Source organism: Lissotriton helveticus, chromosome 8, assembly GCF_964261635.1.
Source record: "Lissotriton helveticus chromosome 8, aLisHel1.1, whole genome shotgun sequence".
NCBI classification, from domain to species: Eukaryota; Metazoa; Chordata; class Amphibia; order Caudata; family Salamandridae; genus Lissotriton; species Lissotriton helveticus.
The window spans coordinates 849,367,196-849,386,351 of record NC_136069.1 but is presented as its reverse complement, the minus strand read 5'-3'; the positions used below and the strand labels follow the sequence as shown (position 1 = coordinate 849,386,351).

Sequence of the window (19,156 nt, the reverse complement as noted above, 5' to 3'; positions counted from 1 at the left end):
AGCCACACCGCAGTACTCTCCTGTACCGACCATCATTGTTTACATCATGCCTTCACCGTGTCCACCGGACACCATGGCCATCACTGTCCCCACCCTCTTTCGCGGCTGGATCAAGGCCACCGAAGAACTGCCCGTCAACTCCCTCAGCATCACTACTCCAACCTCCACCAATGAATCCCCAACTGCGCCACCACCCTGGCACCCCTCAAGAATAGACCATATAAACAACACTCCAAGAAGGCCAACTGGTTCACTCCCGCCCTCCACTAGTCCAGCCCCACCTGCAGACGTCTCTAGAAGAGATGGAGCCACAACATCAATCAACTACACAACACATTCAGCCGTGCACCGTGGTACAAGGGTTTCTGCGTTGGCGCATGGCAGCCATTTGCACCAACTTAAGGGAAAAAGACAGGGGGGCTTATTCATGAGCCCCTTCTGACAGTTTAACCCCACCAGTGCGTCATTTCCTTAACGTGCAGCATGATTCTTGCCCCACGTTGCGCTGTATTTGCAAAGTGACGCTTCTAGGCATAAGCGTGACCTTGTTGAGCCCTGTCTCACATTATACCTGCATCAGGTATGATGTATGCAGGGTGGGCGTTCCCACACAACAAAGCCTCATAAGAGTGGCCCAGTGAAATACATCAGATTTCACTGAAACAATTGTAGGAAGCCACTGTGTCAGTACCTTACGCCTGCGTCAAGGCAGGCGTAAGGGCGTCGCAGTGCCACGTGGATAGGCTGGCCACATGCATTACTGGTGTTGCGTCATGCTTGTGCCATAACTGCAACAATGTGGGACTTTTGCACTGACAGATACGTCAGGATACCAGACGTATCTGTCATTAATTGCGACATGGAGCGCTGTACAGTAAATATAGCGCATCTATGGTGTCGCAAGAAGGGCGTAGTGAAAAGTGTTGCAACACTGTTTTGTCACAGCGAGGCAACACTTTTCATGAATGAGGCCCAGGAATGCACCCTATCTTATTGATGGTGCACCTTCCTGCCCTGTAATTTTGTTGCAGGGCTGCGCAGCAACATTCCTTGCAGCACTGTGCAGCACCAATACCTTCTGAAATGAGCCCTCAGGGGTTTGCACCATTTTTAAGACCAGCTATTTTATGGTCTTAAAAAACTGCCTATAACTGGAGTTAGAGGCAGTTTTTTTGGTTTTGCACCATACATGGAATTCATTTTAAATATCGCGAAGTGTGGTTAGCGGCAATTTTTACATGGGAATGCCCACCTTGCATCTCATTTTCGTTAAGTCCCGCTTACAGAACTGGCGATCCGAAAATAGCTAGTTTATGCCGTAAAAGTGCCGCTAACTGCAGTTCTAGGCAACTTGTAAATACGGCGATTAAAAAAAAAAGCCCCCGTATCATCAAAAACAGACGCTAAGGCGGCGTTAACTCCTTGTACATATGCCCCCTAGTGTCCACATTTAACAGGGTTACTATGTATCCAGTAGTCAGACTTTCTAGTGAACTGGGCACTGGGACAAGAGAGGGTTACGGTTAAGTCTGGCCTGATGTTCTTGCTTGGGGACTGTGTGCGAGGTACTCATAAGACTCAGAGCACTCACTTAATCCACATCTCACCTACTAGCACAACCTGGTAACTTAATTGTATGGTCAATGTTCAACTATAACTTAAAATTTGACTGCCAGATATTTAGAAATGGTTAGGGGTTGAGAGATTTGTTATGTAGTTCCTGAAATCAGGGTCTCCAACTGCAGCTAATGAGACGTTTCAAGACCTGGGTTCAAGAATTAAAGCCCCTGTATTCAACTACATCTGGATATGTCCAGACAGGGGGCGGCTCATCCATAGGACTGGTGGGGGCATGGCCCCTTACTGCGAGCCACTGTACCCCAGACAGACTCCATATCCTGATGTATTTGGATCCTCATGGGTAGGGGCAGGGTTACGGAGCAATATAGCGAGGATTGACAGAGACTGTGTGTTAGACCTGTCGGCCTTTGGGTGGTCCCTCCTATTTATTTATTTATTTTTGTCCCCTTTTTGCCCCTCATTCCTTTAATTTTTATGTTCACTGGAATTTTTAGGTGCTGTCCTAGGGGTTAGGTACTCCTTGACCCTACAGTTTTTAGGCCTAGGTGACTCTTAAGAACTGGTGAAAAAGTCAGTCACACAAAATGGTGGCCAGGAACTGCCATAACTGCCACCTCAGGACCTAGGGCCATAGGACAGTATGAGGGCTTCCAGAACCTTCTGGACCTCTCTGGACACTCCAGGGACAGCCTATATAAGGCGGAATGTTAGGCAGCTATTTTAGGATGTATTAAGGCGACTGATTTGGCTGGAGTGAAGGCTGTGGGGTGAGGAGGTTCGAGCACTGAGAGGGGTGCTGATTGCCTCCAGGGGTTGCTGACCCCCACTCTGGATGTTGTCCCTCCCCTACTGACCTGGCCCAGCAAGGACATTGTTAATCAGTTTCTTTAACCCAGGAGCCGAGTGTGACTGACTTGGGTGGAGCAGACAGGACAACGTTGGTGGAGAACTGAGGTGAGGGTGTCCGAGACTGTTTCCTGACTGAAGTCAGACGCTTGCAGAACAAGACTCTTGCCTTGCTGTCCTGCCCTCTCCCTAGAGGGGATAAGTCACCAGATAAGCCACCTGGGCAAGCCCATTGCAGAAGAAGAACTTACCGGCTTTCTGCACTGTGGACCCCGGACCTCCCTGGGCTCCGAGCGCTGTTGTTGTGCCGCTGCCTTTAGGCTGTGGAGCTCGCGGATCGGAGCCGGCCACAGCCGCCTGTCAGACCTCCCATTGCGTGTGTGGGTAACGGGGCTGCTCGTCGGCTGAGCCCTGTGGGTGTAGCCGGTGCGGGAAGCAGGGACGCCTGGTGAGTGGTGAGCTGCTTCGGGGTGTTGTTCGCGAGGCGGAAGGAAGACGAGGAAAGGCCGCCTCGGCGCTGTCTGCAGGAGCGCGCTGGAGGAAGTAAGGCGTGACTGGAGGTGGCCGAGGGAGGAGACTGCTCTTCCTGCGGCGTGAGGGGCGGTGTAGGAAATTGACAACTGGGAGCTCCCAAGGAAGGTCGGGTTCCGCCTCCTCAGGCTAGCGTCTGACAGACTTCAGACCCCCGTGTGGGAAATCCCGGCCTGCCAGCCAGCCAGCAGACACCGGCCGGGTTGGGAAGAACAGCGTTCGAAGGTAACGTGAGCAGGGGTTTCAACTGTGGGGGCTGGAGGGGGATAATTTGATCCATAGAACCCTCTGCCGGGCCTGCTGAAACACGAGGCTTCCTGGACTTGACAAAAGACAGTGGGTTGGGCGAAGAGATTACTATTGGCAGAACTGGCAGAGGAGACTGCCCCTCTTCCTCTGAGGAGATTTCAGCAAACCAAGGGACAGTTAATGAACTAGCTAAAACTATACTGATCTAATGTGGAAAAAGATATGACATAAGTGTTAAAAATGCAGGTACCAGGATCTCACTTATAAACAGTGTATATGCTAGCTGTATGGAATGGTTACAGTATAAGGCTATAAACAGGAGTGATATGTTTAAGAGATAAAAGAAATCCTATTGACAACCTGAACCATAAATAATGAATGGTTTTTGGCACAGTTGAATTAATGCTAAGAAGATTTGGGTGCAGATATTCACAAGTACCCTCTCGAGCTGAAAAACACATGTAACCAAAAGTCTTGTTATGTTGTTGTCCTGCAACTAGACAATTGATCAATGACAGGAATAAGTAATAACTCCTAGTATAGTAGGATTGTTGTTGAGATTTATACATGGAATATTACATGTGGTATTATGAACTGTAAAGACAAACATAAATGAAAGTAACCCTTAAGAGGAAAATATAAACTTTTCTACTTTTATAAAATTTCGGTGTAGTGGCATTTTTGAGTGGATGGTCACTGTGTTACTGTAAGGGTGCTACGCAAACTTAACACCTATTGCCTTTGGGATAGTCCTACCTACTCTGTGCCAAGCTACCCTATGTAGTCTGGTGAGTCCAGGTCCAACACTGTGTTAATGAACTAAGCATGTCAGATTGTCCATGTATGTGCAGTTCTGGCTTCCACACGGCTGGAAGCACTCCAACACTGCCCCATCAGACTATGACGGAGCGTTGTGCTTCCCTAACCCAGCAAATCCTGGCCCTGCTAAAATACTGTTTGATATTAAAAGCAGCATGACAGCAGAGCTTGGAGTCGCTGGGATGCTATTGCGCAGCATGCACGTCTTTGCCTGGCAGTCCAGAGGCTCAGCACATCAAGGTAAGGGTATTTTTTTTAACGTTTATTCATTTTAATAAAAGTAAAATTTGTATTGCAAGGTGATTGATTCACATTCTATATAATTAAAACATACATATAAATAGAATGTTCCCGATCACCTCTGCAATACAAATGTAAGCATTTCCGTACTATAGAAAATAATTTAACTTTTAGATGATACACATGCCTTACCGCTTTTAAAAGTTGCCAGGCGCCGCTGGTCTAAACACTAGCTGAACATTTCTGGCTGCTAGATTTGGGGGTCTCTAGTTGGCACAGGTAGGTACTTGTGACAAATAGGGACCCTTGCCTCTAGTCAGAGTAAGGGGTTACACTCCTAAAATAACCCCTGCTCACCCCCTTGGTTGCTTGGCAGGAGCAGATAGGCTTATCTCAGAGGCAGTGTGTAAATCATTTGTGACCACATACAGTAACCCAGTGACAACACTACAGATGGACACCACACAGTTGTATATTAAAAATAAGTATTCTTTATATAGATTTAACACGAGACCATAAACGACAAAAATCCACAATACTATACTTAAGATGGTAGTTTTAGCTTAGTTCTGTTCAGTTCTTAAGATGCAACACTTTGCGTCAATGTACCTTACGATGTGTTGCGCTTCCACAACAAGCAATGTTGCAGCGATGGAAATGTGGCAAAGTTCTGATGCAAAGAAATAAAGACGTGAAGATCTTACAGATGTGGCACGCTTCTCCGATGATGCAAGAAGTTTCGATTGGATGCGTCAGCTGCAGCGGCGACACCCTTGTTCAGCGATGCGACAGCAACAGCTTCAGCTGCAACACTTTTCTCCGACATTTGCGAGAAGCTTCCACACGATGCGACAACTACAGCAGCGACATCCACGATGCGATGGAAGCAGCTCCGACGGCAGCGCGCTTCTCCGGGGATGCGAGGCGCTTTCCTCGATGCGGTGAAATACGACAGCTACAGCGCCGACATTAAAGATGCGATGGCAGCAGCAGCGACACGCTTCTTCCTCGTTGCGAGCCACTTCTCTCGATGTGGTGCAATACGACTGCTACAGCGGCAACACCCTTGTTCAGAGATGAGACGGCAGCAGCAGCGACGGCAACACGCTTCTTCCTCGTTGAGTCGTGCTTCCAGCTCCTTGCGACAGGTAGTCCCTCAGAAGGCCCAAAACAGCAGCAGGCACTTCCAAAGAACTCTGGGGAGCTGGGGGGTGAAGTCTGTCCCTGAGACTTCAGCAGGAGGCAAGCTCTTTTCCAAGCCCTTGGAGATCCTTTTCAAGTTGAAAGTTAAGCGCACAAAGTTCTTTCTCCTCTCTTTGGCAGTCAGGCAACCACTGCAGGCCAATCCCCTAAGCAGCACTTCATCTTAGGAATAGTCTCTCCTCAGTTTCTTCAGGTTCCTCTCCTCAGCAGAGGTTTCTTTTTGTAGTCCAAAAGTGATCTAAATTCTAGGGATCAGGGTCCCACTATTTACACCCCAAAATCCTTTGTCCTCTGAGGGCAGAGGGGCCTTTGCCCAGTCCAAACCAGTTCTGAAGCACTCTGTTTATGTGACTCCTTCTTACCTTTCACAGTGCAAGGCAGAAACATCAGACGCCCCACAGGAGGTGGAGCCAGCATTGTGGAGGGAAAACACAGCCTTGGAGCACTTTGTTGACAAGATTCCTTCTCTTCATTCACTGTGCAGGACAGAGACATCAGCCGCACCCCAGGAGGTGGAGACAGCATTGTGGAAGGCAGGCACAGCTCTAGTCAGGTCCCAGGTGCAACTCCTCCCACCCATCTAGATGCAGATCTCTCTATTCACCACTGGGCTGCCACTGGGCTGACTCATTCTGCCTCTCGGAATCCCCCAGCCCTGTCACTCAAAAACACCAGACAAGGAATACACAACCTAGCAGAGGCAGGCTTTGGATGGTTAGACAAGAAAATACCTACTTTCTAAAAGTGGTATTTTCAAACACAGAATGTTAAAACCAACTTCACTAAAAGATGCATTTTATCACTCTGAGTCCAGGCATACTAAACTCGAATTTCTACTATGTTCTCTGAGGCAGTTAGGATTATAGAATGTAATAATCTAACTGCCCATTCTGGCCTATGGAGAACAGGTAGCCTTGCATTAATGAAAAACGAAAATGGCTGTAATTCACTATTAGGACATGCCACACAAACCAGGGCATGTCCTGCCGTATACTTACAATGCACCCTGCCCTTGGGCCTACATAGGGGTGTCTGATATGAAGAAAAGGGAAGGTTTAGAGACTGGCAAGTGGGTGCACTTGCCCAGTCAGCATGACAGTACCAGGCTTCACACAGGCCCTGCAATGGCAGACCTTAGACACATTTTACAAGGCTGCTTCTGTGGGTGGCACAACCAGTGCTGCAAGCCCACCAGCAGCATTTGGTTTACAAGCCCTGGGCACTCCTTGTGCACTGTACTAGGGTCTGACAGGTAAACCAAACCAGCCAATCATGGAACCACTGATTAATACTTTAATTTACAGTAGGGAGCACTTGCACTGTGGCACTGGACAGCAGTGGCACAGTGCCCAAAGCATCTAACACCAGCAAGAACATATGAGGCAACTACAAAAATGGAAGGGAGACCCACGCCAATGGTGCCAGGTCTAACACTGGCCAACTTGGTGATCAAAGTACTAGTAGCTTTTGGAGGCTCATCCCATTGAGACTTCCTGTATGCAGGATTCAGGGAGGTTAGACTTGCTCTGTGTCTACATTGTATAGAGTGTGAATTTTTCCTGTCTCTGCCTAATTGACTTTCTTTTTCCACCGAGTCAGAGAGCAGCAAGAGGTCTCTCCTACCTTGTAGGGTTTGTACACAGCCCTTGAGAACTACAGTAGTAAATAAGTATCTATTTTGGTAAAGTGCATCAACTTGCTATTGGGATCTGGTGGCTTAGTGGACTGATGCATCCACTATAGGGGCCTATATTTGGCCTCATGGTCACATGTTAAAATCCCGGCAGTTCCACTCAGCCTTTCATCTTTCTGTGCTAGATAAAATGAGTACCATTGAATTGGGTAACAATAAACATCTGTTAATCAGTTCCAATATACCTTTTTGGGTGAATGTGTGCTTTAAAAATACACGTTGTGTTGTGTAGTGCACAAAGAGTCTCCTTGAAGTTCCGACAATTACAAAAAATAGTCCCAATGGGCCATCGTTTATCCAATGTGGTAGTCGGTGGCATGCACCAGGGCCAACAAAAGGGCTGTATTATTTAAACCTTTAAACACCCCTTCAGTCAAGATGGAGTACATTTCTTAGACTTTTCCATCTTTCCTTAACATTTGGGGCTTGTGGGGATAGGAAAGGCTTGTTCTAACCAGTTAAGATTTTTGTAAATTGTACCCAAGCATCTTTGACCTGGTCCCCTGATTGAGAGACAAGTCGCAGCACAACCCAGGAAGGGGGTATGGGGAGTTTCAGGGACACTGATGTCAAACTGATTTGACAGTGGATCTGAAGCGTTCCCACCTCAAAACAGTTACAGCAGAAGTTCTTAAACTTTAGACTTCTGTGGACCCACTGAATCACTATGGGAAGCCAGGGACCCCGGCCTAAGTACAGAAACAAGTATGCATCAAACAAATACATACAAATTGAAATATTTTAATTCACGGGATAAAAAATCTAAAATAGTAAATTTTAATTGCAGTCTGAAGGTTGGATCGTTTCAAAATGTAGTTTTGGTTCTAAAAGAGGCAGTAATATGCTAGGCAACACCCATGGAACAAGGCAAATCTACAGATTTACGAGAAATCGTAAATCTGGAGATGTGTGTGAATGCTACTCCACCCTAGAGGTGGCGTAGCGAGGCGCAACAAGGTGAAATGTTTTCATTTCTCATAGTTTTTTCCTCTTTCAATGCGTGCTGCATTCTACAGCATGCACTGAAAGAGGAAAAAGCCTCTTGTGATTGTTTTTGTGCACAAAAACAATCTCCCCACGACGCAGGCCCATGGTGCAAGGGTGCCTGCGCATGACTGCAGTTTGTGCACCAGCGCAGGGGAAGCACAGAAATGCAACATATTCTTGTAAATATGTCGCATCTCTGTGTTTTCCAAACTAACGCAGCACGGCGCAGCAAAATGACTTGGTGCACTGTGCTGCGTTACTTTGTTGTAAATCTGTCCCTTAGTTCATAAGTGAGGTAAAAAGGGTTGGAAATGGCAAGGAGAAACAGCTTTTCCAAGCCATCTTAGAATATTTGTCCATACATTTATGCCCAAGTAGAATAAAAGCATGAACTAAAGGCCTGATTTGATTGGCATTTATTGCACCTGATAATTGCTGGAGGCGTTTAATAACTCTCACTTCATTAAATTTCAGCAGGTCAAACCTGTCCGAGGTTAACACGTTAAAAATGTATGGTATTTACCATGACATGCCGATTTTGGTCTGGAAAGTATAACAATCAACATGTTCTTCCCCAAAACTCACAATAGGTGTTATTTATCAAATCTGATAAATTCCAAATCCCGGGTAATCAGATTTTATAGGGTGGGATAAATAACACCTACTGCTCCGATTCGAATCGAAATCGGGACTAAACTGTTTTGTAAACTCACTCTGCACTTAATAGCTACAAGAAAAGGAAGACAATAATCCAAATACAGAAAACAGTGCTAGCTTTAATGTTAAGCATGCACTGAATATTATCACACTAACTTATTGGCATATATAATATGTCAGATAATACAGCCTTGTTCATGGTGTTAATTTTTAGGTCGAGCATTCGAGACCTCTTGTATATACTTTAGTATATACTTATATGTGTATGTACTTTGTGGGCTCTGGAGATCAGCCCTAGGACTTGTCTGCTTCCGCTTAGGGAATTATTTTTCTGTTCAACTGCCTCTATTTAACTGTCTTGATAGAAAACGACCAGCAGAGGTCAGTAAAATACCAGAATCACTTTAGCAGCCTCTAGATTCAAGTCCATAGAAATTGTCTTCCACGAGCATCCGTAGACAATATTATTTGTTTCAAATTTTGTATTTTCAGTGATATGACCACTGAAGGCCCTGATTTTATATTAAAAACAGAGCTTTGGACTATACCATTTCCAGCTGAAAGGCAATATTTGTCTCCATGTGTTCCCATACCTGCCGTCTCACACAGTTTGGTGCTTACTTTCCCTTCATGATAAAGAACAGTAGATGTTGCAGCACCCAGGCTATGTTATTACTGTAATTCACTTCAACGTTCTTCATTAAAAGTGCTAAAATACACCCTTCTATTACATGCACCATACCTGGGCTCCCACAATGGCATTGCCGCCATAGAAATGCTTTCCGTACATGTGCATGGGGCCTCCTCGTCCTTTTCCACAACCTCCTTTTCTGCCTGAAATGCATAAAAGAACATGGGCAGATTGTAAACTTTAGTTAATCCAGAAAGGCAACACCGTCACCCACCACAGGTTATATTTGAAACAGGTTACTGTGTAAAGTTGATTATTGCAAAAAGCAGATAAACTTCTAGCTATTATACACTGCATTAATGACTGATGTATTGATTTATTAATTCTCTACCTTCTTAGATTCTGAGAAATAGAATGTATTAGGGATTTAGGTATCTGTTGGGGGAATTTTTTTAATGTTTATTTGAATCTGAATGTGTTTTTAAATTTTTACAATACCGATAGCGGCTCAACTTTTATATCCTAACACTCTTTGAGACCCTCATAGTTAAACGGAATATCCGACGTCCTTACCGGGTACTCCAGGCATCGCGCATTTGATCCCTTCTCTTCTGTGGGATAGGGTGACTGGAGGAGTAGTCATTCTGTATGCTAGCGCTCTAGCGCAGCGGGTACGCTGCCGGCATGCCGAAGGCGCCCCAAAGGCAAGTAAGTCTTGCTGCCCAATTTAAACCAGGTATGCATTTGACAAAAGAGTATTTACTCTCTTTTAACAATTGTCGCAAACATTGTGTCTTCTAATTGGATCTTGATTAATGGGCAGGTCCCATTTCCTGCAGTAAATATAGGCTATCACTGAGTCCGTTCACTATAGATGTTGTAGCTAACGTGGTCCAATCAAATTTAATGTTGGGTGGGCTGATTAACTCTTGCTCTTTGAGCAAGCACACTCAGAACGGCTTTGATCTGATCCTGGAATGCCATTTAGATTTCCTCTTTATCATGGAAACATGATTTAAAGACTGGTGTAATCCCGCTGGGTTATCTAATACACAGACAGGATTACACGGAGGATGTTTGGCCATAATCTATCACACTACGCTTAAATGCTCTCTGTTTGAGGTCCCTGACCTCAAAGGAGCAGAAAGCTTGAGTTGTTGCTTCCAAATTGAAGCCGCAATCTCATTTTCTGGAGCATTGATTTATTGCCCACCTGGCCCAAAGTCTTCATTTTAGAATCTTTGGGGGTAGCTTAGGGCCCCCAATTTTAAGATATTCAAATGTCACCTTATTGGGGGATTTTAAACTTCATGTAGAATGTAATAAGGAACCTGGAGTTAGAAATATTTTGGACTCCACTGAGACTCTGGGCCTTGAACATATGGTATATGACCCACACATTGTGCTGGACACATCATTGATGGAATTTGCTCCAATCTATGTTCATTAACTGTTAACTCCTTGATTCTGTTACCTTGGTCAGATTGGCCAGGGCGACTGACGCTGGAATCTGGGGACCACGGTTCGATCCCCGGCTCCGGCGGCAGGTTAGCCCAGCACCATGTGACTCTGGGCAATAGCTCGCTTAATCTTCCCGACGGCCCCCAGCGCCTAGAGACCCATACGGGTGATTGTGCGCTTTACAAATGTGGACTTTACCATACATTTATTCTGTTGGAAATCACATGGCCTCATGTTAGTACCCCACGACCACTTACCACTAGCTCCCCCAAGACCGTGCGCAAATGGTGCAACATGTTAAAGCACCCATATCTATCTAATACGGCACTAGGACTTAGACCTACGTTGATCAGGCAATACCCCCCAAGAGATCCAAGGGCATATGTTCAAGGAGTTAACGCTGTTGTAGCGTCAATTTTTTTATGTTACGGCGGCTTTTTTTTAACCGGCATATGTACAAGTTGCCGCTAACCATGGTTAGCGACAGTTTGCTGGCGAAATCATCAGTTTTTCTGATCGCCACTTCTGTTAGAGATAGCTAACGAAAATGAGATGCAAGGTAGGCTTTCCCGTACAAAAACGGCTGCTAACCCCACTTTGCGATTTTTACAAGGGATTCCCGATTTAGCGATACTTTCTAAAAACAGCTGATAAAGCCTGTTAGCGGCTGGATTTTAAGACCAGAAAAAGGTGGTCTTAAAACTGGTGATAAAAAAACAGTACATAAAGGGGACAACCCCAGAGCCTCATTTGCTAATCAACTGATGCCCTGGAGGTACTACTCGTACAGCTTGCAGCTCGGTTACCCAAGAAGGCCACCACAACAACCACTGCCTCCATCACCACCACAGAGGCAAAGCCAAAGAAGACAGCCGGTCTATTGCCAACGCACCACCCTGATAGACCTCATGCCAGACTATGTGATAGCCCACTACAGGCTTAAAAGGAGCTCCATACTCTGCATACTGACCCAAATAGCCACCATGCTGCAGGTACCATCACAGCGTAGCACCAACATCACTCCGCAGACAAAGCTACTAGCAGTGCTGCACATGTTGGTCTTTGGTACCTTCTAACCAACTACTGCCAGAGTTGCTAGTGTCTAAGGTTCCTCCCAACTGTCTTGGATACCATTATAAGCCTGATGCCACAGCACCTACATTTCCTCAACACCGTGCAAGAACAACTTGACACCAAGCAAGGCTTCTATGCCATTGCTGGGTTCCCGCATGTGTTAGGGGCAATTGACTGCACCCATGATCTGCTAGTGCCTCCTGCGGATACTGCATACATCTACCGGAACAGGAAGCACACACACTCCCTGAACGTGCAGGTAATTGTGGACCACCGTGTCCTGTTCACCAACGTTGTTGCTAAGTTTCCAGGGAGGGTGCATGGCTCCTACATCTCCTACATCTTCCGACAGTCCATCATCAATCAGCGGTTTGAGAATGGCACATATGGAAACGGAGTGCTTGTTGGTAAGTACTAACCTGAGGTGTGTGGTGTGTTCAAACACCACACACCTCAGGTCTCCAATCATGTAGCTCAAAAATGTGATAATGCACATGTAGCAAATGTAATACAAGGTGCCTTGTAACAGGTCCATCTACCATACACAAGAACGCAAGGGACTGCGGTTAGTGGGGATTGCCTTGTAGACAAACTTTCCTCAAAGGTCCTGACCCTCCATCACACATTTGCAAATGCTGGGAGAGGTGAGAACCAAGTAGGTATGATAGAGGGTCAGGACCTATGGAGAAAGTGTGAACACAAGGCTACCATCACTAACCACAGTCCATTGAGACACATTAAATCCACCTGAATAGGGCGCACAGAAAACACTGCAGAACTGGATGGGAGATAAGCATACCTTCCACCTTTTCACGAGAGTGCAGCTGTCTGCACCCTCAATTGAGAACAAGATAGGGAAACACCCCCACTGAATACCCAGGGAGGTAAGCCCATTTCGCCATAAAGAAAATCCAGGACCCATGTGGGCCACCCAATCGGGGTGAAACATGTTGGCATGGCATGAGGTTGTTATCAAAAAGAGGGGAATACTAGATGGGCTTTTCTTAGGTCCAGCGTACTTGCCCTAAACATAGTTAAACAAAGAGCGGTACGCAGTTCCTAGGTTAAGTATTATTCACCACAAGGAGCCAAGACTGGATTGTCTGGCAAAGAAGGGGGAAGATAACAGGGGTCAAAATAAGTAGAGGAGGAGGGGAATTCCTCCTCTCGGAACTAGGGCTCTCACACAAGCTAGGTGTCATGCTTCATCATATGAGCCTGCTCCTCGTTGGGCCGGCGCTGCAATGCCCAACGGGCACCCTTAAAGGGGCTCTTTGTCAGAGATCTTTTGTTCCTTGCCGTAAGGGTGCAGTGGGGGTGAGGGGCCTAGTTAGGTGTAGATGAGTGTAGTGTGATTTAAAATAGGTCAGGGATGCCTCTGGAAGACTTTATTCTGTTGGGTACCCTACCTAAAATAAAAACTATGGGAGGGGTAATGTGCTCTGTTAACTATGCAACAGAATACCTACTCTACTTCCAGATGGTCGACATGTTTCTCCCTTTGTGATTATCAATCTTGGATCAGTGGCGATTCTTCAAGACCGGGGATAAAACAAATTGTGAAAAAACATCCTATCTACATAATAAAGTGGTAAGCGTGCTATGCTACCTGCCACTATCAATCAACTAGGGGAAGTCCTCCTAGTGAAGAGAGACCACCTGTAATGAAAACAAACAAGAAACAAGAAGAAGGTACAGCAGATCTGAGTAAGTGTATTATTGCTCATGAAATGCTATGCATGTAGAATACATGAAAAGGTAGGAATACAATATTAATAATTAAAAAGCATTGTGTACCAGGAAGGTGACCCATTAGTCAATAACCGCCTGATGCACACAATGCTAGTACAAGGAAAACAGGAAAAAGCAGCTATAACACCAATGCTGACAGTTAACTTAACCAAAACCTGATGGTGAGGGTGAGACTCACCTAAAGCACTGTAAAGTCTTGCCTCATCTGGTGCAGTGGTTGAATGGACACCCAATCAGAGGTGTCGCTAAAGTGTGAGGAAGGTCAAGTTAAATGGTTAAAAAATGGCAGGCAGACACGGATGTATAAAGTCTGCCAAGTTGGAGAAGGACTCGTGTATTTTGGAGGTAATGCTGTTTCTCACGTCAAGGAGCCGAAGAGGTCGTGAAAAAACTTGGTTAACAGATGTGAGGAGCTGATTGCAAAACAGAAAAAACTTCGAGGTGCCTCACTCGTGGACCGTTACCAAGGTCCGCAGGGAACGGGAGGCACCAGGGAGAGACAAGGGACAGTGTTCCGGTTACCGGTAGCCCCCAATCTGGAGTAACCCTGTTCCATTAGCAGAGTCTCGGGCGGTTGCGGTTCGGGGGCAGCAGTGAGAGCAGCTGCACAGGTGGACGGCTGCAACTGAGGCTCCCCCCGTGTGGCCTAGTTTGAAGACCCGTAGGAGCAAAGTTGTAAGGAAACCAGCAAAACACTAGTCCATGTAACACCGTGCATCAATGAAGTCATTACGCATATATGGTACAAGGCTTACCTGTTTCTATTCCGAACCAGTCTCTCTGTCCTACTCCGGCCGCTGCTCCACAGGAAGGTGTGGTCATCTCTATCGCCAGTGTTTAAATACTAGAAAGCGCTCCTCGTGAAGGTGGACGTGGAGGAGTGCCCTCGGTAAGAGACAGCGAGGACGGCTGTGAGGCATGCGTGACATGCATGGACCATCATCTCCTGACGACACCGTTCATTTTCCTGCTCACATCCCCTGCGACTCAGTAATAAAAGGGATACCTGGAGACGGAGGAGGATTTGTAATCTTCAGACCCACTGCCCTATCTCTCTTAAGTGCACCCTGAGATAAGGTTGAGCCCAACCTGACCTTTAGGAGTCAGGGTGAACCCAATGATGAAGCATGACACCACTAGAGTGTGTGAGGGTTATTTAACAAAACGGAATTGCATCCTTCCCTGCATTTGAGCGGTTGACGCCACGAGAGTTCAGTGCCGAGCTCTCATTACATTGGATGGGATACCTCTGGTGAATAGTATTTCATTTAGGCAGAGATATCCACACCCGGGAATACCTCTCTACCTTTGCGGCTTAGGTGAAGGGCTCCTCTACCTTAGCCAAGTATAACATACATATGACAACCCTGGTGAGGTTCAGCAATATGATGCACAAGAGCTGAAATAACAATGTGTGTCGAATGCTAACTGACACACACTGAAATATTGATGAGTATTACTCAAACATGCATACATGCAGAGTCAAAGTTAATTCATGCACAAGGACATCAATGCATATGTACGTTGTCATTACATGTCTGTTATAAATTACTTGTTGCTATTACTCTACCCTAGCTGTGTCTTCCCTACTGCTCAGCCCGGATGAGTGCTGGAATGTGTGATGATGTCATGGAATGCTTGGTTGCCTGGTTATGTGTGGAGTGTCAGTTGGTGGTCAGTGCCATCTACCTATCATCTACTACTAAACTTACTCTGGAACTAAGCCTATCTTGTTTTATACACCTGGCTAATACACTTTCTATTTACTACATTTTTGGCGACGATTTGAAAAAAACCTACACTTTGAGGAAGGAAGTCTGTGAATACCCTACTGAAGATACTGGAAATAAAAAGCCTAGTAAAGAGATTGGAACATAAGAACTGAAACGTTAAGGAAAAGGAAACTCAACTGAGAAGCAACGCTCTGGTCAGCCCCACCAGTGTCTCTCATCACCCGGACAGCCTGCAGCCTAGGGCATAGGATCTCCTACTACCGGTCTTTGCCTTTGAAGCGCATTGAAAGCACAAATACTCAGTAGTGTGGACAGTTTGGATTGAGCATTCCACATTCAGTGGCAAAGTTTTCGTGGTGCCGGTGGATTGAGTGATATTTGTGCAGGGATGGTGATTCGCTCTTGTCCACAAGTGAAGTCTCTGAACCTGCAGACCGATACCCAAATGCTGTCTATGGAGGACTTTTGAGGTGAGACATTTTTGTATTAACACGTATCAATGCTGCCCTTTAACGTGTGCCAGTTCAACCGCTTTGCAACATTTAGAATATGGCACGAGCTACCCACAGCGCACCTACACTGAGCGCGTGCTGTCTTACCTGCGTCCAGCTGTTCTGCCATTTCTCCATAGGATCCTCTGTGACGTGTACTCGCTCTCAAGGCTCATGGCTGTTGTGGACGTTTTGGAGCACGGTGATGCCGGGAGCCATCCGGTGTGGCGCCACCGGTGCGTGCCACCATTTTGGGATTGAAGCATCACTGCAGTTCATAATCTGCCTGATTTCCAATGGCTTCCACCATGTGGTGTACACGCTCTGCCAACTATGTTGATCCATCAATAAAGTTTCGGGAACGTTGCAAAGTTCTGTTTGCCTGCAGTTTGTGTCATCGTTTCATATAAAAGAGTTGTATCCAGGCACGTTGCATCGTCCAGATTGTCTGCATCTCTTGGCTTGATCCCTACAGGTACAGCTACAGGTACCCTTTTGCTTATAGACCTTGTCCATGACTCAACTTTCGGCACAATCATGGGGCAGCCACCGAGTTCTATATGGTGACTCATGTTCTCGTAAAAACAAAAATGGAATGTCAACTATTTTGAACTAGATTGCAGGACACACTACATCGTGAATTACTCTTCACACTCTATGGGGGACGACAACCGGGAAGAAGTCACTGCGCCACAGTGTATTGGGTGGCAACAACAACATGGAGCTCTCAAATAAGGGTCCGCCTTTGATGCGGACTTCGGGTGAGAGACCGCTCACCACAGTATAAGACTTTCATTCTGCTATTTATTGTAATCCTTGACATGTCGTGTAATGGTGTGTGCATTTCTCTTTGAGTGGTTGTAGAGTCCTTTATATTACCATGGGTTTGTTCAGTTTTATTCTGCGCCTGTCTAGTATGCTAGTTTTTGTGTGCTTGTGGTACAGTCTTATATTTTTCCTCTGGGGCGTAAGATGTTCTGTTTTATAGTGAGATGTGTACCCTGTTACATTGAGGTTGTGGGGTGGTGAGTGCCCCAGTTGAGTTTTCAGGGTGGAGTACCCTACTATGGTGAGCTTGTGGGAGCTTAGTGCCCCAGTTCAGTTTTTTAGGGTGGTGTGTACCCTACTATGGTACGATTGTGGGAGCTTAGTGCCCCAGTTCGTTTTTTAGGGTGGTGTGTACCCTACTATGGTACGGTTGTGGAAGCTTAGTGCCCCAATTCAGTTTTCTAGGGTGGTAAGTAAGTGGGGTGGTTAGTGCCCTAGTTCTGTTTATAGGGATGTGTGTACCCTATTAATTTGAGGTTGTGGGTTGTTAGTCCCCAATACTCTGAGGCATAGGCTTGCTTGTGTTTTAAGCCATGCTCTCGCAATGTTCGTTTTCTTTTTTTTTCCCTAAGGGAGGGGGATGGGGCGTGGTTCATGCATGTATATTTTGGAATGTGTTTTTACATGTCTATGTTGGAATGTTCTTTCTATATTTCTTGATGTAATGATATATGTACATTTCATGCATGTATAGTTTAGAGTGTTACTTTTCATGCATGTATATTTTGGAATATTCCTACCATCTTTTCTGATGTAATGTATATGATGATGTTTCCGTTTGTTTCGTTCACTTATGCTTTTAGTTTTCCTCAGGAAGGGGGATGTGTTATAAATGACTTGTTCCCTAGCTGTGTCTTTCCTACTGCTCAGCCAGGATGAGTGCTGGAATATGTGATGATGTCATGTCATGTGATGATTTCACAGAATGCTTGGTTGCCTGGATTTGTGTGCAGTGTGAGTTGGTGGATGCAGGCTAAGCAGCAGGGAGGCTGCTCCTGGTGCGACTATACTTCCATCTACCTATCTTCTTCTTCTAAACGTACCCTTGGAATAAACCTATCATGTTTTATACATCTGGTCAAGGGACATGTATTTACAAGAATGTCCCAGTGAGTACATTGCACCAGGTAGCATTGCCACTGTCACTCAAACACTGACCCACCTTTGGGGCAAGGTGGATGTAATTAGCCCAAAATGACTACAACGTTTACCAGACAAGGAATCTCTCTCACAGTTACCCTCAGCACAATCACTCACAATGAGGCATATAGATGATGTCCAAAAATAGTAATTGTCATAAACTTAAGGGGGATGTGTCAGCAGGCACATGTGGCAATGGTGCACCCCATTAAATATGTGCACATGAGAGGATCAGTATGTGCAACGGGCCTTTAAACAAACTGTAATCTATTTACAAGTTAAAAATACATCCTGACAGTCACACTATGGAGGTTATACACAGGATCCAGACACTGTCACAATGGTGATGTATAGGCTGTCAAGTATAGGCAATTTAATTTGAATTGATGCTGGTCAATTGTTTGAAGCTACACATGACAAACCTGAAATTTCAAAGTAGCGCAAATCACACACCCCAAAGTAGAAACTCTGCAAAAACAGCAGGCACAAATACTAATGGACACATCTCTCCATTATATGGTTCAGGTGATCAAGGATATGCACTCTCTCCATGGCTGATTACAACTCTCAGAGCCACAGAGACTGTACAATGTTTCCCTTGGCAGCACCAGGTTCATTGTCGAAAGGACATTGACGTGCTTAAGTCAAGGTCCCGGTGCCTTGACATATCAGGTGGTAGACTGCTGTACAGCACAGAACTAGTGTGCAAAATAATCCTGGCATGTTGCGTCTTGCACAACATATGTGTCCGCACAAATGTGCCATGGCTTGAAGTGCCCCATGAACCGGACAATCCTGAGAATGACCGGGAAGATGAGGCAGATGCTGCACACACCACAGTTTCTGCTGCAGGAACAGCACAGAGGGAATGAATTATAAATCATTTCTTAACATAAGCACATCAAAATATGACATCCTTTTTTTTCTTTTCTTTGGAAAATGCACATAAGCATACTTTGTGCAATAAAATATCACTGCACCAAAACCTTGTGTGCATGTTTATTCTCTGCATAAGTTCATATATCTGACAAGTGAAAGTTAAACATTGTGCGGTTAGTAATAGTGAATTGTACGTTTTCGAGTGGGTATGTGTTTTGGGGGTCAGGTATGAATTTTAGTGTGTGTTTTGGGTCAAAGAGGAATTTTAGGGTGTGTTTTGGGGTCAGATATGAATTAAAGGGTGTGTTTTGAGTTAGAGATGACATTTCATCAAATCCTGTTCATCTGAGGAACAACTTGC

The 19,156-nt window shown here is 45.6% G+C and overlaps 1 protein-coding gene across 1 annotated transcript in view; it reads right to left on the bottom strand.

Moving 5' to 3' along the window:
• Window positions 1–9,640, bottom strand: part of LOC144771790 (pyruvate dehydrogenase E1 component subunit alpha, somatic form, mitochondrial-like) — a 105,457-nt gene extending 95,817 nt beyond the window's left edge. The window contains exon 1 of the mRNA XM_078656073.1: window positions 9,549–9,640. Coding sequence (XP_078512199.1) covers window positions 9,549–9,602 — 54 coding nt within the window. The 5' untranslated portion in view covers window positions 9,603–9,640. The remainder of the gene's footprint in view (window positions 1–9,548) is intronic.
• Between the last annotated feature and the right edge of the window lie 9,516 nt (window positions 9,641–19,156).